This window comes from Alligator mississippiensis, chromosome 2, assembly GCF_030867095.1.
Source record: "Alligator mississippiensis isolate rAllMis1 chromosome 2, rAllMis1, whole genome shotgun sequence".
Taxonomy (NCBI): Eukaryota; Metazoa; Chordata; order Crocodylia; family Alligatoridae; genus Alligator; species Alligator mississippiensis.
The window spans coordinates 255212436-255236860 of record NC_081825.1 but is presented as its reverse complement, the minus strand read 5'-3'; the positions used below and the strand labels follow the sequence as shown (position 1 = coordinate 255236860).

Here is a 24425-nt window from a genome sequence, read left to right as displayed (position 1 = left end):
CTTTACCAGCAAGCTTGCTAAAAAAATCTGTCACCTTCAAGATGCTGTCTTAGTTTAGAGAACAAATAAATAGTGTCCTATTCTTATTAACCTCTAGGTGGTAATTATAAATATATATCAAATTCTTATAAATATTAGTATGCATCTTAGTAAAAATATATTGTGAACTCTTTCCAATTTTTAACTGAATGATAGTGTCCTACTTTCATTGTAGTATAACAGTACTGCAAAAATATAAAGAGATATTGAAGAAAAAGTCTGCTACCACAGAAAAAACCTCTGCTTTGGGAGTTAAAAAAAAAAATATATATTTTCTGATGGAATCCCAACAGTTTCATACATTTAGCACAAATAAATATTCACCCCAAAACTCATAACTTTGTTATTCATTGCTTCTTTGGTTTTCTCCAAATTTAAACCATTTCAAATATCCAATCAGAAAGAAAAAACCATATTATGGATAACATTTTTTTAAAGTACTTTAGGGACATAGGAACCCAAACCCCATTTTCAGGACTGATACAGGCACGTATAGACAGATGCAAAATGAAAAAAAAAGGACTAAACATCTAAAGCATGATTAAAATGACCAAGTCCAAAACTGCAATCCTGAAGACCCTTATCTCAGCTGTCACCTAACTCGGGAGGTGTCTAATGCTTTTTGTATCTTCCTAATTGATTTTAAACAGCTGGCAAACCTGAGGGTAGCATGTTTGTATATACCCCAACTTTAATAGACTGGATCTACAAACTGGAATTTCCTCTGCCTATCTCCCTGGAGGGGTTCAATCCTGTAAGCGTTCTAAAAGCACATCTAGCATTGATAGGATTGCGTCTTTACCAAATGCCTTTTCTAACAGCCTAACGGTTGGGGCACTGAGAACCAAGAACAGTGGTTCTCAGTGCTGTCAGACTCAGAAAATGTCAGCTCCTAGCTTTCACTCATTTGTTGACTATGGAAAAACAACAGAGCAAGTAATCTGTTGCAAAGAACTCAGAAAGACCGCAACAGGTCTGAAAATGTTTTTTGACACTATGGATTCCTATTTGAAACCTCAGGGTTTGTCTTGTGAATCATGCATAGGTGTCTGTACATTTAATAATGCTAATGCTGAGCTGCACCCTTAAAAAGATATTGCAGCACCATGGTTGAAAATCACTGGGTCAGGAAGTGGGAGGTCCAGGTGCCCTTCCCTCTTCTGGCAGAGAGGAATCAAATCCATATCTCCAATCTCCCAGAAAAGTGCCCTAACCAGAAGCCCGGTTTCTCTTAAGTCAGTGATTCTCAAGTGGGATAAGCACAGATTCAGGCTCTTCCCTGCCTGGCTGCTCCCTTGTCCCCACTGTCTGGCTTCTCTCCAAAGCAGTAGCAGAGTAATAAATACGCTGATTTTTTAAATGAGGTGCCACTCACTTCACAAAAGTTATGGAGAGGAGAGATGCCTTGAGTTTTAAGAGATTCCAAACCACTGAGCTAAGTGATTATATTTTTGTGGACATCCAGGAATGATCTGCAAAGTGCAAGTATTAAATTAGTGGGGGACATCATTCTCAATTAATAATTTACCAGGTCGAAGGAACAGTATTATTCCATATAGCATTATTACTATATTGCATTTGTTAATAAGACAAAACCAATGTTTGTTTCTTCAAACCAGTGGGTATCAGGGACACTTCTCTGCATTTCAGTGAAAGGAAACTTTTAGAAAATACAAAAGAGTCTCATGGAAAAGTTTAACCCAATACTTATGTAAAATGTTGGTAACAACACAGTGGGTTTCTTATACTCATGGTAACAACCATAGGTGATTACCATTTGGTTTGGTTATTTTAAATGCAAAAAAGGTGAAGTAAAATCAGTACATCTAATGACATTTGGGATCCTACAGGATGGTGTTAAAGAGGATTAAGCCCCCTATAAGCATTACATGTAGAAAAATTTCCCTAACAGTGCATTATGAGGTTGGAGTTGCCCTAACCACAGAAAATGTCACAAAGTGTACAAACATAAGAAGATTCCCTGTCATCCATTGGAGGCCAAGGACTACTGCACTGAGGCTCTCATAAGACAACAACCCTCTGGCCTTGGTACTTGAAAATGTATCTGCCACTGAGACATGATGCTGAGAACTCCCTTTATTTCAAATGCTCTGGAGAATTCTCTTAGAAGAGGAAAACAGGTAACTCCCAGTCAGGGGGATACGCAACATAGAATGGATTTATTTTCAGATACCTGTAAAGTTGTTACGAGGAGAATGCACATCTTCTGGACCTGTGTCCAGCTAAGAAAATCCCTTTGACAACCCTCCATGAAGTCTGGAGGAAATACTAACTGGAAAGTGACAAAGTCCCTCTGTGGCACAAATGGGGAGTTCAGTACATCAAATGCTGATCACTGGTGCTCCATTGTTGTGTCTCTTGGATTTAGAGCTTGTTCTGTCTTCTAATGTACCACAAGTTGGCAAGTAGTTTTTAGTTGGAAATAGGACAGTGTTCTCAACCAATTTCCTTGTAAGCAACTCAGCATAAACAGAAATCACCAGCCCAACTAACTATTCATCACACGGAACACAGTGACTAAGGCCTGTGGGAAAAAAGCAAAACAGAATCCAAGGCCTTGGTGCATATAGAAAAATGAATATCCTTCTCATTAAAAGGGATGGCGCATACAAAATTGGACAGAGGTACACTGGTAGAACAGTGTGTGGAAACTAATGCAACCAATGTCTATGCTATTGCGTATGGTAATTTAATGCACTATTAAAGAATTACAGTTTCTCAAGAGTCCATCAGGCTCTGTCAAAGCACTGGCTGCAATTATGAAAAGTTATTGCTCTTATGGAAAAAGAACACAGTTAATACCAATCACATTTAATGTAGATACAAAGTACCAATTATGATTGGATTCTTTCAGTTCTACTGCTACATTTAAAACTTGTTCCAGGGTGTTTAATCCCAAATATTTGTATTTTAATAAGCAGTTTTAAGAATAAAAACAGATTTAAGAATTTTTCTAAAATCTAACTGAAAATACTGTAAACTTTACTTCTAATTGTTTTACAGTTCAAATCCTAAGGTGTGTTCTTTTTTGTTCAAGAAAATTTAAAAGCTACTAATTTAAATATGCAAAATTATCTTGAGTTGTTCATATGTGAACTTAAAAGCCATGCAACACAGGAAAATTAAGTAATTATGCCTCCAAGTTATTTACTGCAATTAAGCTCATTTATCATATGCAAATTAGTGCAAACTGGTCTCATTAGTTACTAAATTACTCAATATGAGCTGAACAATGTAGCACTCCAGTTTGTAATGAAAAATCCCTGTAGAGGCAAGCAGTATCAATTAAGCTAATTTGCATATGCAAATATATTCACTTTTCCTTTTCTCTATATTTAGTTCTACATTTCCTGATCATTCTTGATTATATGAAAAATATGGGGATAACTGACCCTTTTCTTTACCTTAATAGTTGGAAAGTTAGAAGAAATATCAAGAGGTCTTGTATAAATAGTCATAGTCTTCTTAACTTTTAAATGTGGTTTGAGTTAAGTTTGCCAATAATTGCTACCAGAAGTAGCTCTTTTTTCACAGAACTTATACATTAATATACACACACACATGCTGCAAAGTTTGACATATTTTACAGTGCAGCCTTACCTCATTACAACATCACTCTGAAGTAGAAGAAGAATGTGGAGTATAATGAGATACCCACTATGGAAAGTCTTGGTAAAAATTAATGGGCACACTCTCACATTACTTAGCTTCTCTTCTGTTCAAGGCAATCCCACTACTTCTTCAGCCAGGTGGACAACATTAAAAAACTTCTTTTCTGATTATGAAGATATTGATATAATAGCATTTGGGGGCATTTCTCTTTTTTCATGATTTTATTGTGGATACTTTCTTTTTGCTGTAAACCTACTGGGAGAATTGTTTCTTCAGTGTGATATACTTCAGTTGGCTGTGGCTTGGATTTTTTGACATGATTGATTGAGACCACTTGCTTGTAGAATCAAGATTTAAAATGTTACAAGATGCTGCCCCATTTCTATTTTTATAACATCACTTACAAATAAACTATGCTCACTTTTTTAAACATAGACTGTATTATAGTTTCTCATGTCTATCAATAAATTTTGAAGTACAATAAATTATGAGGGTTAGAGAGCCTCTTTAATTTCTGAACTTACTGCAGGCTTAAGACTTTAAAATATTAATGAGAAGGAGGATTAAACAAACTAACTATATATGTGGCTTCCTCAAACAGTAGCCTGAAAAACATGGGCACTTCCATTAGAATAGTTTTTGTAGGTTTGAAGTTACATCTATGTTGATCTCTCACTCAAGTACTGGTAGTAGTTACCACAATATTGACTTGAAAATAATTTCTAGATGTACTGCCCCAAAGAAGCAATTGTTAGAACAGAATTCCAGTGGACTGCTCTGGCTGAATGTTTGACATCTTACTAATATTACCGACTTCTCTAGATGTTTTTTCTAGCCAATGACATCAACAAGGTGACATTATAAAGTTTCTGTAGATATTTGGCAGGTAATATATTTCAGCACTGTACTGAATGTAGTATATACATGTACTATGTACATTTGTACTATATATACATTTTCACAGAGGACTGTACTTATACTGCTAAACAGAGGTTTTAACATACCATGACTAACTCACATCTATTACTAATTCATTGGTCCTTTATCCATCATCAACAGCCTATTCTCTTCTAAAACATCAACACTGAACTTCCTACTATCAACTGGGCTAAAGATTAATGGGAGCAATCTGGTAAGACCACTACCCTCACTGAAAAGGCTACACCTCAACAGATATTCAATATGGTATTGATGGTAATTCTAAGACAAACTCATCACCTACATGTAGAGATCCTATAGTGGCTTTTTCTACCTCTATAACTCTTACATACTGAAAATGCTGTAGCTTTTCATATAATAACAGGAAAATGCCTAAAGAAAAAGGAAATCTGCTTTAAATAGATAAGAAAATGATTAAATGTCTTAAATATCCAATAAATGAAAAACTTAGATTCAAAATGGTTTTCAGGGTGGTAGTCTCAGACGCCTCACATAACAACAGAATGAACTGTACACATATTATAGGATCATGCATAAGACCTGGATAAAAACTATATACAAATCAATTTCAATGAGGTTTTATCTAGATATTTGAAAGAATACATATTGTAAAAAATGTACCTTTAGGATATACAGTATGTGTTTATATATTCATAGCAACATGCTGACAAATTACATAAACTGAAACATCACACAACTGCTGCTTATTTATTCATTTTTTACATCTATGAGACAGCATAACAGCAGTCCTGTCTAATATGCAAAACAGAATGGTGTTGATTTTACATCCTTGGTACTATAACTATAAGCATTTGCTTACAGAATTTAAAACTTGAACCTAGACCTCTGCCAAGGGCATGCAAATAATTAAATCACTCCATTCATAATTTTTGTACCTTGGGGAAATTCATTCTACTGGTTAATTTTATGTTTTCCTAAAATTATCTTTGTTTCCATTTTGCATTTAGTTAACTTTGAAAAGGTATGAAAAATCTGGATGTTATCCCCATAGCTCTTTTGAAAGCCTGAACCAGGGTAGTACAGAGAAATCTCTCTCAATTGTTTCAAATTAAGTGGAATATTTCTCATTATAATATCCTAATTTGGCTCTCTTGCATATCAAAAGACAATATTTCACGCTGTACACTTGGATTGAGAAGCACTCTACACTAGTAAATAGCAGCAGTTACTTAGCACTGTAGCTAAAAAAAGACCAGATGCAAAGCAGGTTTCTTATTGCCATAGGTTTGGGATTTTTCCTTTATTTGGGGGGGGGGGGAGGGGGTAAAATTCTGTCTATACTTATAAAACACACCCCATTTTGTTCCTATTGCCTTTGTTAACTGCTTCTACTCCATGTTTCATTATTTAAAACCTACAAAAGATTTTGTGGAATCACCATTCCTTGACAAAGCAAAACATATAATTCATGTGAATATTTCCATCAGGTCATTGCTGTTCAATCTAGTCTTTCTGACTACTGTACAGTGTCATAAAATTCTTAGGGAAAAATAAAATTATTACTTATCTCATTTTAGCTAAGACTCATGCTGTTATTTTTTCTCTATGAAGGCTGTTGTAATTTGCAATGTAACACTCATGACAATTGGGACTGGAGGTAGGATAAACTAAGAGGAGAAAAAAAAATCTAAGTCTGTACAGGATGCACAAGGGGAAAAAAATCAAATTATTGATACAAAATTGTGTTGTGCACATGCACATGTGTGCATGCATACACACACAGTGTAATTATGTGAGCAAACAGCTACAACACAGTACAATACAACTAAATAGTGTGATTCATCTAAATTATTAGAGCACAAATAATACTTGCCCACCCACTCTTATTAAAACTCTCCCAATCATGTACTTTCTAAAGAGAAAAAATATGAGTATGTAAAAATCTCATAAATATAAGTTTGGATAACAGCAAGCATTCAAGTAATTGGCAGAAATATTAGCTCTTGTTACTATTTATAGTTATCTTAATTTTTTTCATGGAAAAAAAATTTGCTTACCTGCAAAATGTGGCTTCCCAAATGTGATTCAAATACTTCAATTGCAAGGGCACTAGGACTTCTCCTGCGCTGGGCACCTATAACTGAATAAAAAAAACCCAAAAACAATTATGCTGCAATGTCTGTACATTTGACTGTAATAAATCTCTAATCACAACACCAGACATTTACTATTTAAATATAATCTTGTATTTTAAATACCAACAGTGTTAATTTCAAGTTTGCCTAGCACTAAAGTAAATAAAATTACTGTATAGTTTTCAGTGACAGGAATTTCAAAATAAAACTTCTTTTTAAAAAGCTGTTAACATGCCCAGAAAACTATGAAAATGAACAGGCTATACAAATACATCTCAATCCCCTATACATTTCTTTGTTCAAATTACTGAGAATATGCAGCAGGTCTGGTAAAAAGAAACAAAAGGAGATGATATATACAATTCATGTGCATCCAAATGTGTAGATGAAAACTAAAAGTTAGTTTGTAATTGTAAATATGTTTTATGTTTATCTAAAAAAATGCTACCTTTATCACTTGAAATGAATGGAGCAGCCACCTCTAAAAAGTCACCATTTGCCAACAATCACTCCATCATGGTATCTCAAGTACATGAGTTATATCCTATTCTAAGCATAAGGAGATACTACATGATGTCAGATACCACAGTTAGGGAACAGCCAGTAAGTAACATGTATTCAAACCAAACTATTCTTAAAATTAGGAAGTAACATGAAGTGTCATTTTCAAAAGCAATGAGGCGTAAAAAAATAAACAAGAAATTACAAGACAAAACTTTCATTAATCTTTGTGGGCACCTATAAATGTGTCCAATACCTGCTCCTGTGCTAATTAATTGAGTCTGCTGGAGCGTGCTAATTAGCATTCTCCAGCATCCTTGGCATCTCGTGTATTCAGTGTCCCCACGCTTCAAAATGGCAGCAGGAGCACTTTAACTAAAACTCATCAAATGAGCTTCAATTAAAGTGATGAGCTTTAATTAAAGTGCCCCCACCACCATTTTGAAGCACGAGATGCTGAATACGTGAAATGCTGTGGGTACTTTATTTAGAGCAGCTCTCAAGAACACTAATTAAATTGCCCCCCCACCCCCCTTCCCTTCCACCCTGGAGCATTTATAAAAATACCCTGTGGGCCAGAACACCAAGCTGGTAATAGATGTCTTCATATAGTCAAAGAGGGGAGGACATCACCTACTGCAATGTACAATTTTTCCCTTTCCGATGGTACCTGCTTCAATGGGAAATGAAGAACAGAAAGGATGGCTGAACAGCCTTTTCTCCCTCCTATGCCTCTTTGCACCAGCTATATTCACACCAAAACAAAGAAGGGGAAATTGATGCTGGATCTTCTAAAATTATGTAATGGTACTACTCTAGCCTACATGCCAGTATCCTTACTGCTATAGTTTCCCGGGAGCCATAGTGATGGTGGTGATTTCTTCAAACTGCGTCTTAGAGATACAATCTGATTCAATTTATTTGTTTTTAATAAGTAACAACAAACATAGAGAATCCATTAAATCAACATAATGGACTAGAGCCATTATTGGAAAGGATAACTCAAAATGCTGATTATCAGCTGTTTAGAGAAAACAAATTTTAGAGCAGAATGTTTAAGTGCTCTAAAGCAGTGGTGCTCAGCCTTTCAGTGTCACTGGCTTAATAAGCGGTGCAGGTTGGTCCGTAGACTGGATCAGGCCCCACACTACCTCCAGCTGGCCGCTGGATGCCCAGATCAGGTCCCTGCCACCTCCAATCTAGCCTGATATCTGGCCTGTGGAGCTCCTCACAGGTCCAGAAATGTGGCAGTGGCAACTGCTGCCACCATTCTCCCCCACCAGAATGTTTAGACCTGTAATTCTGGACCTGTGGGCAGGATGGCATGGTTCTACAGGCCAGATCTGGCCTGGAGCCAGGAGTTGGGCACCCCTACTCTACAGTATCAAGTGCCTAATATAATGTCAGCATGTACAGATATTTGCTTAGTAATGACCATCCTGTTGGCTTAAAATTGCAATACCATTCTTTAGTGAAGCTTCATGTAATTCCCTTGCAGAAGATTCTAAGCTACTTATATTGGGCAAACAGGTGGTTTTGGTGCTAATCGATTCAAGCAACTGCCTACACCAACTACAAATAGTGTCTGCTCCAATCCCAATATTTTCCATGTCATTTTCTGCTTTCCTATAGAAGTTCAGTGACATACAAATAGCTAGAAAAATGTCACTTTTTCACACTGTTATTTTATGCACTGAATTAATTTAGACACTAGACTTTTGTCACAATAATTTATACACTGTTGTTCCATTCAGTATCTGAAGATATATCACACAACACCTTTTTTTTTCCACTGAATTTAGGATCTTACTAATGATTTCATTTGTAGTTTCTGTATCTTAAACTCATGCCCATTTCTCTGTCCCTAAGTCTCTTTGCTCTTCCTTGTTTTTGTCATGTTTCCTATAATTATATTATTGGACGAACAAGCTGTATATAGTGTGGAGACAAAATCCATAGCACCTTAAATTTCCTAGGTTTACTGCAGCATCCCTCTCCACTCAGGATTCCCTGCATCCTCCAAACTCAAACTCATATTGAGAGCTGATATCTCCTTCCAGCTTACCTAGCCCACAGAAATATTCTGAGTAATTCACTTGAATGATACTTGTGGCCATGTTTCTGGGGAAAACTTTAGCTTTAATTATGGGAGTAAGTACCATATACAATATTGTCAAGATTATCAAAGCTCCTATCATGAATAATATTTGTAAGAACTGCATTTGGTACAGTGATTTAATTTAGGATTTATTAAATACCAAGTGTGGAGAATCCACAGATTTAGTACCATTACATACTGTTTCATCTGACTCCTTACCTTAGCATTGTTATAAACAAACAAGCAAACAAACCCCCCCAAGCCCTCAAAACCAAAACCACTGGTTTTCTTTCTTCCATGCAGATGTTGTTATATTTTTCATACAGCCTGAAGACATCTCTACTCAGGGTTGATTTTCTGATTAATTTTCTATTTCAGAATGTACATTCCTTCCCTAAAATCCACTGGCATTTTTTAATGTAGCTATCTTACTGAATATTGCTTCCAATTTTACAATGTTAATTGCATATTATGGTTGCTTAGCAGATGAATGACACAACCTGAATAAAGTCTATGGAAGTGGTCAAACAGAAATGAGTAAATGATCTGCTTGCAGAGTTTTAAAATAATATCTATTATTTTGAAGCCTTTTAAATAATAATTCACCTGTCCTTTCAGGCTTTAGACACTTCAGCTTCAAAATTCAAATTAATATACTTCAACATCAGTGAGTTAACTTAGAACGTATATACAGAATCAGGTAGTCGTTGCTTTAATATCTGTCAATAAAATCTACTAAAAGTCTATGTATGCATCCTGGTATCCATATACGCAAATATCTTGTAGTAGTTTCATGCCATTCAGTTCAATGTCATTTTTATGGTACTGGAACTCCTCTTGATTTATGTGTTTTGCACTTACACAGGTGATGTGAGGCTCTACTGACAGTTCCTAATTTTACAACCAACATAAATATGTTAAACAGAAAACCATTACACCACTGGTAGGCAAGCTCCAACTCCAGTATTATTAGTAATTGAATAGATGTTAAATACATACTTCTTAAACTTGTACTTTTTTTACTCTCACTATCATATTTGGCATTTTGAAGAACGAGACAATAACTGCTTGCTAATCCCACAACAAGGAAAGCAGTGTTACTTTCCTCACTGTTTTGACTTCACTGCCTCAATATTTTACTTTTTCCAGCCTCCAGCAGTTGCTTTCATGCTGTTCATCTGCATCAGAAAAATAACATTTTGGTACACAGATTGGTATATTTCAGAAACATGACAGCTTTCTAATACAATCTGGTAACCAAGTTGACATAAAAACTAACTTATTTTTGCTGAACAGGTCATTTATTAACATTAATCTATAGCTTTATTCCCTTCATCTACTTATTCAATTAAGAGAGACTACTTTTAATGTCACTATTATCCAGAGAATGCTCAGACAGCAGTGCAAACTAAAATAGTTTAGTTGTAGGTTAGGTTTTAATTTAGTCCTATAGGCATTCAGGAAACTAAGGGAGAATAAATCGGTTCTCACTTGGCAGGCACAATCACAGAAGAGCCAGGTACAGACACTCGAGGTGCACTGATACATTGGTCCCATATTGGATTGGCACCGATATAAAGAAAATTGGCAGTATTGGCAATCAGCCTTTTTTGGCTGATGTGGCCAGTAACGTGGCTGATAAATGTCCCTGTGTGCGTAGCTGCAGCGCAGCATGCTACCAGCCAGAAGCACAGCCCAACAGCATGGAAAGCAGCCAGGTCTGGCTCGTAAGTCTGTTGTAAGGCAAGAAGTGTTGGGGAAGGAGGCAGATCGAGGCCCCAGTGGTGAGGGAGGAGCGAGGCTGAGGCTGGGGCAGGCGCTGCACAGCTGGGGCGGGGTGGAGACAGAGCTGTGAGCAGCTTGTCTGGGGCCATGGGGGGGACTGGGACAGCTCCCGCTGTTGAACGCACCCTGGGAGGGCCCTGGATCTGCATGTGGGGCAAAGGCGGGCTGCTGCTGTCGGCTGGGGCAGGGATGGCACCAGGACCTTCCCGGCAAGGGGGCTAAGCCAGGGCTGTGCTCAGGGCAGGTGGCAGCAGCGCTGGGACAGGGCCTTGGGGGGGCTACAGCAGCCCCAGCACTAGCCTGCAGCGGCAGCCCGCCCTCACCCTGCATGCAGATCCAGAGGCACATACCCCCCATGCCTTCCCTGGGTGTGTGCTGCAGTGGAAGCCGCACCCCGCTCCCTGGGTGCGGGAATGACTGGAAAATGTATAAGGAAGAACAAAAAAGTCACAGAGGAAACTAAATTAAATGATTCTTTAAAGATTCTCTGTTCCTAGCATTAATGACAAACTTGTATATTATTTCTTTTGCTACCCAGAAGTAAACAATAATTTCAAAATGCAAATGAGAAGGTACAGCTAAAGTTGTAACTTTTCTAGGAGGTCAGCAAGCAAAAAAGGAATATATTGTATGAAGTAGCCGCAGTATTTAAGGGCATTTTTACACATGCAAGTACCACAGCACTGGGTGCTTTGAAAAGCACCTGGCGCTGCAATGCTTGCAGTTGCTACCCAGAAGTAAACAATAATTTCAAAATGCAAATGAGAAGGTACAGCTAAAGTTGTAACTTTTCTAGGAGGTCAGCAAGCAAAAAAGGAATATATTGTATGAAGTAGCCGCAGTATTTAAGGGCATTTTTACACATGCAAGTACCACAGCACTGGGTGCTTTGAAAAGCACCTGGCGCTGCGATGCTTGCAGTTGTATGAGTGGCAAAATGCGTGTCAGCATTGAGAAAATGGCAGCAGCACGCTTTTGAAATAAAACAACTCAGAGATGCTTTAATTTCAAAGTGCACCACTACCATTTTCTGTGTGCTGACGTGCATTTTGCCACTTATACAACTGCATTAATCGAGTCTACTCTGAAGCAGCAGCTCTCTGGCGTGTCACAGGGAAAAAAATGTGTATAAATGCCCTAACTGCTGTTTCCAGACTCTTATTCTTTTGAGGGTTTTTTCATATTTTTCAAATAGAAGAAATAGTTCAATGAAAAATATAATCTACTCAAGTTAATAAGATGTTAGGAACATCAGACTGGAAAAACCTGCCCAGCCATCAGTTCAAATTCCCACACTTTTTGCTCAAAAAGTTCCACGAGGACACTCTTCTCACACAAGTTGCACTGTTAACTTCACAAGGATGAGGTGACTTATGAAGATTGTGGAAGCATATTTCTGTGGGTTTGGCAATTATTGCATTCCTAAGCCAAAGGATAAGCAAGGGTTAAATCAGTCTTAGTTATCTTTGATCACTAGGGCTAGGGCCAGAAGCTACACATAAACCATTTTAAGTGATCAGGTTTAAACCTGTAAGAGAAAAAAAGTTCACTGCACATAAACCAGTTTCAGAATGGTCCAAACTAGTTCAAGATCAACCTGGTTAAATGTATCAGACTTAACTGATTGAGGTCAAACCAGTTTATAGAACTTCTGTCCCTGTCCCCTTCCTGGCTTAAGTTAAATTGGAGTCCCCCAGCATCCCAGCATGCTTTTCAGCCCTGGGTTGGGCTGTGCTGTCTGCTCCAAAGAACAGGGCTGGCCCCACCCCTCTGCTCCCTAGCCACAGCAGGGGCAGGGGCATGGCCAGACACTGGCTGGCATGGCCCCCTGAGACAAAGGGGGCAGGGAGGGTTTTTTCCCCCCCTCCATCCTCTCTCCCACAGAAGGACCACAGCTGGGGTCTGCTAGCCCCTGGACCCCACCTCCACCGCTTGCCCCTGGACAGGCAGACCCTGACTGGGGTCTCCCAGAGGGAAAGGGGAGGGAGGAGGGAATAAACCCCACCCTTATCCCCTTTGCCTCATAGGGCCATGCTGGTTGTTGTCTGGCCGCAACCCGTCCCTGCTCCTGGAGCAGCAGCCCCTGTCATGGTGTCCCAGGAAGTGCAAGCCTCTTTCTTCCTGGTGGGGCCACTGCAGTGAAGGTGGGGGGGGAGGGGGGAGGGCTGCTGCAGCCTGTGTGGGTCAAGCAGTGATGGTGCTAAGGAAGGCCTTGGGGGGCTATGGCCACCCCAAAATTTGGCTTAGCCCCTGTAGCCACCCCTCCAAGCCTCACCACCACCACTTGCCTGGCAGCTCTGCCCACCCCACTCCCACCTGCAGCACAGCAACCCCCACACTGGGAAGAGGCTTGTGCTCCCCAGGACACCATGACAGGGGCTGCTCCAGGGGTAGGGGTGTGGCCAGATGCTGGCTGGCATGGCCTTAAGGTGAAGTGGGCAGGGAGCAGGGAGGGGGTTTATTCTCTCCTCCCTCCCCTCTTCCCCCAGGGGTATAGAGGGGTATAGGGGGGAATAAATCCCCTCCCTGCCCCTTTCACCTCAGGGGGCCATGCTGGGCCAGCCTCTGGCCAGAGTCTGGCCATGCTCCTTCTCCCCCCATGGAAGTCTGGCAAGAGCTGCTTCCCCCTCTCCCCTCCAGGCACACCCCAGCTGGGGTCCCTGCAGGCCAGGGCAGGGGTTTAAATCCCACCCCCATCATATTTAGGACTGCCAGGGCCTGGCCATGCTCTCTCCTGAGCTCGACGTAGCTCCAGCCTGGCCACTGCAGAAGGGAACGGAGGGCTCGCTCTAGTACCCCATGGCTTCTAGCCTGAGTCACTACAGGCATGTGCCTGCATTTCTGGAATCAAAAGTGAATGTCTATTCACTTGCTTGCTAATTCAATCTATGAAGGTTAGAGTAACCTGCAAAGATTGAATCAGTTCAGGCTTGGGCTTTCTGAATGTCTGTACTTATCTCAGGAAACAAGGGCACTTGCTGAAAGGCATCCCCAATTATCATTTTAGGAACAAGATAAATCCTTTGAAGTTTATATCCATTAATTTGACATCAGGAGTTTGGCTGGTCCTGCCCAGCAGAGGGAGATCCCAGATGGGATCTCAGGTCTGTTCAGGTGGTAAGTCTGAACAAAGAGTCTGAAAGTGGCTAAAAGCTCACTAAGGAAAATTACATTGAGGTATGGAACTTATTGGCAAAAGGCCTGTGCTACAACAGTCACTAGAACCATTATGTTTAGGTTGCAGTACACGTGGAGTTATCATGCCATGTTTCACTGAAACAGTCCGTAGTATGGTTATTTGATGGTACAGATATGCTCTTTGAGGCTATGCTTTATTCCAGTCACCTCAAACTTTCAAGGAAAGGCTCAGGGCTTCGATTAGATTACATGTGACTCTTGTTGCTTTTATTCCTTTTACTTCCTATTTGTCCACTTCCTATGGACAAACAGGAATATTTTTTGACAAGCTGTTATCTATCATGTCATTTTCCTACCAATGATCAGTCCTAAAATAAAGGTACAGGAAAAGTCAAAATCCAGTTGGACTAGCTGAAAACATGGTTTGCAAACAGGTGATGGGACCTGGCAACCCAGTCTAAAAAAGAGAAGGACCAAAAGGTTGGATTCTGAAGTAAATAAAATGCAGTCTTGTCACTTGGAAAGGATGCTGATGCAGAAACTGAGTGATAGTACCAGGGTTGGAGTAACCATTTAGTGGGCCCTAGGCAAAGAAACTCATGGGCCCTGAGCTGGTTGCGACCCCCCTACCCATCCCAGCACTAATGCCCACGGGAGGCCAGCAAAGGGAAGGGAAGGGAGGAGGATGGGTGTTTGTACTATGGCAGCAGAGGGAAGGACCAGGGCCCCCTGCAGCTCAGGGCCCTAGGCCATGTACCTACTTTGCCTAACCGTTAATCCAGCCCTGGACAGTACTTTAACCTGTTGCAAGATGTACAATTCTAGATGCCATCAACAATTCTAGCTGGTGGGAGCCATGGGATCAAAGGTTTGGGTCTACAAATAGCAAACTGGTGAGTGTCCACAAGGGGGATCTCAGGCAAAAGTATAACATTTGTGTCAAATCTTTCAGATGTTTTAGTAAAACTATTAAAATAACTAGCCCTGCACCATTACCAGCTATCACAGCTATAAAATATTTGAACTAGTTTGTCACAAAAGGACTCTGTAAGATGCCTAATGTGATATTTGGTAAACAACTTAAAATGCGAAAAATGGCATTTTAAATAATTTTAACACAGATTAATTTCCACCATTCAAGATATATGATGACTGCTGTCCATCCTCTAGTCATGTGAACATCTTTGTAAAATATGTCCATTGTTGTTAAAGTAAACTGAAATGTTCAACAGAATAACAAAAGACATGTCAAGAATGCATTTGTTAGCATGTCAAGAAATGATCATTTAAAAATGGAAACTACAGTTATGTTTTATTACTTATTCACCTTTAGTTCATCTGTCAAACTGCATGAGTGCAATAAGAATTAAAAATGTTTTTATTCATAAGAATAAAATCCAGAATTCAACATCTTGCAACAAGTTAAACTGTCGTCAAAGTTTGGCAAGTGCTGTATCATTTTACTCATTGTTAACTGGACTGGTGGCAACATATCTTAAGTCTGCATTCCTCTCAGTTACATGTTTGCCTTTCCCACCCACTCAAAAGCAGCTAAGATTCAAAGTCATTAGGGAGGGGAAAAGAAATTAGATGTGTGGCTGCCTCACCACAAATTTTCATCCATTTCATGGGCCTTCTCCTGCCCTGATTATTCCAGCGAGAGCTGCACGAGAGAAAAACAAGATCTGGCCCTAAATGCTTGTCTCAACTTTTTTGAACTTCTTGAATTAAAAATGAACAGCTCTATGAAAAGCCATGCAAGCCTTAAAAACAAGTGCCTGCAAGATTTTAATGCATTCCATGAGGCAGGTTTCTTTTAATTTGTACTTATGCATACATTTTAGAGAGTATATCTCAAAGATTGTTCTTTTAACTGTGAAGGATGAAGGCTTTTCCGTGCAAGAATTTCTTGTCATCTAAGTGAAGAGAGTTTTCCTTCTGTAGCTGGGGGAGGGAGCACTGGCCTTTCTCCCACAGTCTAGTAGTTACTATAGGAACTATTGTGCCTCCTTCAAAAGGGCTACAGATAGGGTGATTAAAATTCTTCATGGGAGAACCCCCACTCCTCTCCTTGACAATAAAATTCTTCAGGGAGAAGGCTAAGCTTCTAGTTCAAGAATGACAGCACCTGAGGGAATGATGTGGCAGAGAAAGTCACCACTGTTCAAAACTCAAGTACAGGGAAAAACTGAGAGGGCCTGAACACTCTCTAGCACCTCAGTAAATGGGGACGTGCTCTAAGGCAGCTGCAAGAAAATCCTAAAACTAATTCAAGCTAAAGAACAACTGATAAGATTTTTACTGCCCCGAAACCCATGCAAATCCACTAGAAACTCCCATGAAATAAAAGCAGTAGAAATGACTTCAACGCATGACATATGACCTCTCTGAGATAACGTGAGACAAAAACTTTCATACTATTTGAGGAGGCAGGGAACACAGTACATTTTCAATTAAAACCAAAATTAGGGCAATTAGTACAAAACATTACATTACAATGCCAGTGAAACAAACTGCATCCCCAGTATTTGCTTTAGTCATCAGTCCAGTACAGGAGAGCAAAATGCACTTTGACGGTATCAAAACAGAGTAACCAGCTTACTATTACTGTTTATTTACTATATTATAGCACCCAGGATCAGGACCTCATTACACTAAATGCTGTACAAACGCATACAATTATTTTTTCCCTAGGAGCTTTCCAGCTAAGAGGACAAGGAATACAAAAAAAGATATGGGGGAAAGAGACACCATCTAATATATATGATTTTATATATTCACACTTTTTTCTACTATTAAAATTGATATGTTAAGTACTAATTAACAACACCTATTCCTTATTGGCTGTTTTCTTTCTTTCTTAAATAAGCACCACTGCAGACATCAGTCTTAAAAAAAAAGAAAGGGAAATGATCTGAAGAAGAAGGAAGTGGCTTTGTCATTCAGCCCAGGGAGAGTGATTTACAAATAAGGGGCAATGCAGAGGAGGCAGGAAAACAGTTTTGAGAGGCTGACAAATTGACAGATAAGGAATGTTGTTGGAGGAGCAAAAGAAGTAAGGATTGGAAAACATGTGACAAAGGATGATGCAACTGTTACAGTGCCAGAGAAGTCAGTTGAAATAATCAAGATGAGATAAGGGCCTATTGGAGATTTTTTGGCTGCTACAGGCACAAAGAAAAAACAGTTCTTAGAAATGCTATGGAAAAGGAAATGGCAGGATACATCCAGCTGGATACAAGCTGGATGCGTGAGGTAAAGGAGAGGAATCAAAGATAGGGATCCTCAAATAGCTTGGAAAGTTGACTAGAGGTTCAAGTTAGCATCCAAAACTATGGATTTTGATCAAAAAAGAGAGAATAAGCCAAGACACCAAAAACAAATTAAAATCATCACGATTCCTTAAATTCTTGATTCCTCCAGGATGAGTGAAGGCTCTAGTTTACTCATTAAAGTAAAGATACTGAATGTTTGCAAGATACTGAATGTTTGGAATAACAGTGCTGCTGTCTTATTTTCAAACTAGTATTAAAATTCCCTTGGGGAGAAAACTGCTGTCACCCCTTTCTGACTTCAGCGCTACACAAATTGTTAGTGTCACTGATTCTGTTCTGGAAAGGAGGGTAGGATATTAACATCAAGCCTGAACGGTGTTATATAGTGTCACACTATACTTGCTGGTAAAACTAAGAGGCCTACATCTGTTGTCTTGCTTTTTTCAGTCTGATCCCAGAGGTTCATGTTATGACATTTGTAACATCTGCTACAAATGCTGAGGTAAGTCAGGCACAACCTTATTACTTCCAATCTAACGCTCCATCCATCCACAGGGCTTTCATATGCCACTGGTATGTCAAGGGGACCAAGAGCCGCTAGATCTACATGAAGCAAGATATAATATATATATTACTGAGAGTCAAAGAATGGAAATTTTTCTGTTAAATCTTCCAGGCTTTTTGTTGTTGTCTATTTTAATGCTTGGCATTGGAATTTCAGAATCTTCCTTTCTGCCAATGCAATGAGCAAACAGCTCCCTCCTGACACCAATACAAATACTTTTTCATATATTAGGCAGAAATGTATCACAGTATGAAGAGGCTAGTGCAACATTTTCTAGACTGCTATCAATTCAACAGCACAGCCAATCTGCTTACCCAGCTCTCTTACATAAGTCCTCTCTCAGGCTTGATACTGCTACATTTCCTTCCCCCGATCTGCCAGCACCTCTGACTCCTGTCATTTCAATGGATGGGCAGTGTTCAATTTTTAATCACCAGTATTTGGAAAAGGCACTTCTGACAGCCAAAAATTACTTGCCTCTGTTGTTGTAACCAAAATAGAGAAGTTTACTCTGAAATTAAACACTGCATAATTAGCATGCATTTCAACAGTTTAATAGTGCCATCACTGGTATGATAGAGACTTCTATTTGATCTATGCAGACTAAAGTTTTTTTTAAACTTTATTGTTGACTTTGTATCATATAGTATGCTACTAGGGCTGTAGTATCACTGCAAAATGCTGTATGCCAAAATATGTCAGCCGTAAAGCAATGTAAACATTTCAAAAATACCTTGACAAGAGGGCAACCTTTCACTACGTTAGTTTTCTACTCCATTTTCTTAACTATACATGGCCTCCTGTAGCAGACACATGCTATTAGAAATTAAACGTTTTTAGATGTTATTGAATTTAATATTATTGAATTAGTTAGCATACAGTGGTCAACCACATCAGAAAACAGAAAAAAGACATATTCTGTGCCCAGTCTTTTAACAAATCTATGCAGATTTGTATAACAAAAACACACAAATCAAGCTATTGCCCCTGATATTAGTGGAAGCTGGTTTTTTCCTTTTAGACTTGCTACATATTCACTTTCCCTCTCTGGCATACCATGGCCATGGGCTAAGTGAAATGAACCATTCCAACCAAGAATGGCACTCTCATTTGAAAGAAAAAAGGACAGTTCCCTTCAGCTTATGTCTATAGTGAAGATTTAGAAATACACTGCACTGTTGTCACTGAACATAGGAATGGCTTTCAGTACCAGAATTCAAAACCAGCCATATTGTAAACATGCAGCACAGTAACTAAATAGGATGAATCACTGTCTTACAGTATAAACAGGCACTCATTTGAAACAACATCCTCAAACTATTTATTAACATTACTGAGAACTGCAAGGCAGAACTGAAGGCTCTGCAATCATCACAGTCTTGGTTACCTTAGTAAAGCACCTAGCTAGCTGGTTTGTTTATACTCCTTTTATGCTCCTTTTATTTTCTCCATGATGCAGACAGTCTGGGAGTGAAATGGGACTCGGTACAACTGTGCAATCAACCAACATGGCCAGTGAAGGAATGTACATCTGTTGCCAAAACTGAACTAATTAACTCAGGATCCTGGTAAGAACTGACTGTGCCATTGGTCAATTATTTTTGCTGATCTTCCTGCTGCCACTTCAATCTATTCATAATACAGTCCGCAAGCAAATGCACCTATTTGAATATACAGCTTTCACCTGAAACTAAAGGAGACAATCAAACCCATGTATGATAGAACTCCAATTCTGTAAGATCTGTGGAGCTGTTTTTTTATTTTTTTTCCAGGAAGAAAACCTGAACAGAACTAGAATAGAGAGAGAAAACTGTCAACAACTGAAAAATATTCAGAAACAATCTTAACAACAGAAAACAACAGAAACAACAGCTTAATGACACACTTCGACCATCCCCAACCCTCAAAGAACTGCTGTGAAAGATGTGGTCTTCAAAGAACGTTGCCACCACACCATTGAGAGCCCCTGCAGTGGGAAACAGAATCACTTAGTCTTGAAAATACTGCTATGCCACATATAACTAAATTGGGGGCAGATCCAAGGCACACTGAAATCAGTTAAAAGAATCTCCTTTGCTTTGGCCTGGGTTGTTAATGCACAAAAGTTTAGACACTTCTTAAGAGATTTCTTCAGTTGCTAAGAAACAGAATCATTTTCTCCAAGATTACAAGAAGCTATAGGAAATATAGTTAAAATCTAAATCTTCTGTGCAAGAGATAGTGATATGTTTAATTCTTTGCCCAAGGAAAACAAAAAAATATAATTTAAGATGAATGAGTTTGAAAATAAAGCAGAATTAGAAAGTTAAAATAGTTTTTCTCCCCAAGAATGCTGAATCCAGGAAGTGAGTGACAATCTCCTTTTTAATAGCTTCAGGATCTTTGAAAAGAGCAGTACAAGGGGAAGCCAATTTCTTTCATCTCTGCAAAGTTAACTTCTAGGGGGAAAAGTTTGCTGATTGGAAGATACTCAGAACAGCTGTAATAGGTGACAGTTTGGCAATCAGAAACTAGGGATCAAATTCACTGCTGCAGTGGGTGAAAAAATATTCACTTCAGTGTATTTACACTCATTAAACTCAGCAATGAACTTGATGTAAGGATTCTTTCTACTGCAGGAGGGAATTCTCATTTCTGTTTGTTAATTCCAAAATTGAGGTCCCCCTTATACTGAATTTTTAATGTCAAGTCTCTTCTATTGTGAAACAACACGTATGGAAATTTCAGATTTAAAATATATCTAAATTGGACAGCTTCCAGTAGCTAGACATTTTGGTTTTGTTCAGCACAGGTACTTAAAGATCTGAGAAGTTGTTTTAGACTCACTGCTAAAAGAATCAGCCATAGGTACAGATGGACAACTCATCTTTAGAGGAAATATTTGTTTTGCAATATTTGTTTTAATGTCTCTTTCTGGAAACATCAATAATCTTCGTTTTTTTCCAAACTGAAAGCAAAAATTAATTCCTCCAAAGTACTGCATGTAGGTATTTTTTGGTTATATTTCATTACATACTCACCAAACTATATATGTTTACACATTTGCACCAAAGGAAAAAGTTTTCTTTTTATAAGCAAATCAGTGTTTTGTAAGAGAAAATTTCTCTGAATCAATATGCCTACAGCCCTATTCACCATAGTACCATTATCCTACATTTTCTTCTACAACTCAGCCATATTTTCTCTTTTTTGCTGCATTGGTCCATCAACAAGAATCAATTTGGATCAACAAAGCCACAACTGTAGATCACCAATTTTTTTCTTTCTGGGTGTGATGTCTTTCTTTTCAGAGATGTGTGAGGTTATTTTAGTAACAATGACAGTAGAAGAGTTTAGCAAAAATAGCTTAAACTACACACTGTAGGCTGCTTTACTTTCCTGCCCTGCCCCTTCCATCATGCACCCTGTTTATACATCCTGTTGGTGTATACAAGTGCTAATGAATAATGCTTGGAATTGTTTGTGTTTTTATTATTGCTTTTCATAAGCCTGTGGGAGGAGGCTTGTATTCTGTCATCTTTCATTGTGAGCATACTGATTTTCCGGTGTTATTTAAAGCTCTCAGCATTATTTTCTGCATGCCAAACAGTGATGAGTTGTTTTGTTTATGATAGGTTCAGTTGGGTTTCAGGTGACTGTTTAAAAAGTGCATTGCAGTTGACAAAGTCCTTGAACAGAAGTTCATTTCTAATGGGGAAAATTTTTGAGAAATTTTCTCCGCTGAAAATCATTCTGGGAAGAACACTCATTGCATTTCCCACACTGGCGATCCAGCCCCAGAGCATGCACAGCATGCCTCCTCTTGGTCCCAGACAATTGGAGTAGTGGAAAAGCCAACCCTTCCCCCAATCCCACTGCCATGGAGCAGCAGGCATAGGTTTTGAAGCTGCTGCACAGAGGGAACATCTCCCCAGCACAGTGCTTCAAAACCTGCATACAGCACTGCAAGTGCCGCAGGAGGGGAGGGGGGCAGGGAGGTGGGAGCAGCACAGTAAAGCCTTCCTGAATCATGACACTGGGAACTCTTGGGATAGAGCACCTGGCCCTAGAGTTTTGCAATCCCCTGCCTCCCTCAACTCAGATGGACAGTGGGGGTAGCACTAGGAAGCTGGCAGGGGCCAGGAACCAGGCTTGAGGACAGCCTCCCCAAACCCTATTCCAAGTTCCTGGGCTTTGCAGTCTCTACCCCTATTGCTCAGTTTGATGACAGGGGTAGCAATGGGAAGCCAGCAGGTGCTTGCAAAGCTCCCTCACTAGTCTGGGGAAGAGGCAGGGAGCAGTGGCTGCTGGTCCCCTCCCTTCCTACACTGGTCTAGGAGGGGAGGGGAGCAGCGGGGCCAAGGTCCCATCCCATTCCCCGAACTGGGCAGTCCCTGGTTTGGGGAAGAGTTGGGACAGCTCAAAAGGGAGCTCACAAAGGAACCGTCTCACAAGGGAGATCTTCTAGGTTGAGACTCCAGGAGGGGCATGTTTCCCCCAAGAGAAATTCAGTGAATTCTTGTACACTTCTCATTTCTACCAGGAGAATGGTAATTCTCCCAGTAGAAATGGAAAGCCTGTATGTAACCCATGGTATATACAGACAAATCAGAAGTGCAGCAAGATATACTGATAAACCCACTCGAGGTCACGTCTACAGAGGGGCTGACCATGCAGTAGCCCACGACTACTGCACAGTAGCACTGTGTGGTAGAAAGCGTGTGATACTACTGCGCGGTAGTCTTGGGCTACTGTAGAGTCAGCATCACAAAAAAGCCATTTGGTGATGCTACCACACAGTAACTCTGGTTACTGCACAGTCATTTCAACCTTGCTTATACAAGTACTAAATGACTGTGCAGTAATGATGTCTAATGTCATGTAGACACAGCCAGAGTCCGCCTTACAGTTCTATTTCCAATGTATGCTCCCCTTCTCTCCACAATCTATTGCCAGGGTAAAAATTCAGAGAGTATGTTTGCAATGAATTTCAACTTTTACAAATGCAGGATCCCTGCACTGAAGTGAAAGGAAAGGCAATCTTTCAGACTACTGTATGAACATACTGACATTCTACTTTTCGTGAGTGGGGGTAAAGAGAGTAGTGGACGCTTCAAGTTTGGGAGAAGCAGGAAAATCTCTGTTGCGATAGATTACAGGGCACTCTGGGTCCACAAAGAAAAAGAAGATATTTATATGTTGTGTTTGATAAGTTGAAGCAGAGGATAGTTATTTTAGAGGTCAAAACAAAGAAGTGGGTGTTAAGAATTACAGACTGCAAACCAAATCACCTCTCTCCCAAAGGCAAAACAAACTAATTTCACAGAATGAAAACGGAGGAGAAGGATTAGGTAGGCTTACCATATTTCCAGTTCCAAAAAAGAGGAAACCTATTGCACAGAGGGCAGGGAGATATATGACTCTGGAGGAGGGGGCAATGATATGGTGATGCCCTGCCCCTGCCCATTATGTTGCCCCTCACCCGCAACCCACAGACCACTGGCCCTCCCAGTGCCCCTCACTCCAAAACCACAGTACCTTGCCCCCCTGGGCTATGCTGGTACCCCTCACCCCCATCCCACAGCCCCCCTGTCACTGCTGGTGCCCCTCACTCCCAACCCACAACTCCCTGGCACTGCCAGTGCCCTGCCCCACCAACCCAGTCCCCTGCCCCCCCAGTGCCCCTCACACCCCGCCCTGCCAGTGTCCCTCACTCTTGACCCGCAGCCCCCTCCCCCAGCCCTGCCCCTGCAAGCACAGGCACTGACCCCGGTGCCGCCAGTCCAGCTACACAGCTCCCTGTTGCCCCTGAAGGGCCCCCCTGCTCGCTTCTCCCTCTGGAGGGGCAGGCACGTCTCCCGCCCTGCTGCAGCCCTGGACCCACTCCTCCCACCACACACACAACAGCCCCACCCCTCACAGACTTACCTGTATCCAGCTGCTGGGCTGCTCCCACACCCCTGCCTGGCTGCATGTCAACCAACCACATGTGTGTGGACCCTGCCTCCAATTGCCCTGCCCCCAGCTCCGAGCAGCTTCTTGCTAGGGCAAGCCAGGAAGTGCCGGGAAAAACTTTGAAGCTGAGCTACCAAAATCACTGACATTTGATCATATTTTTTAAAAATACCTGGACCAAGATTGGAGGATCTAAAGAGAGAACATGTCTGGGAATACCCAGACGTATGGTAACCCTAGATTAGGGGAAATCTAAGCAGTAATATTTAAACTGCTTACTGAGCATGGTTTGCAATTCTCAGTGCTGTTTGCAGCTAAGGCAGAGTTACCAAGAACTAACTCTGTGAGGTACTCTAGATTGAGAAAGCAGTAACGTCAACAATGCAGCACTATGCTGCATTAGCTGAGTAGCAGGATGAGTT

General features: G+C 40.3%; 1 protein-coding gene across 7 annotated transcripts in view; it reads right to left on the bottom strand.

Moving 5' to 3' along the window:
* NPAS3 (neuronal PAS domain protein 3) overlaps nt 1-24425 on the bottom strand; it is an 874684-nt gene that overhangs the window by 444847 nt on the left and 405412 nt on the right. For all 7 annotated transcript variants that reach the window (XM_059723041.1, XM_059723042.1, XM_059723043.1 and 4 more), the window contains one exon: nt 6630-6712. In XM_059723041.1, the coding sequence (XP_059579024.1) occupies nt 6630-6712 (83 nt within the window). The remainder of the gene's footprint in view (nt 1-6629; nt 6713-24425) is intronic.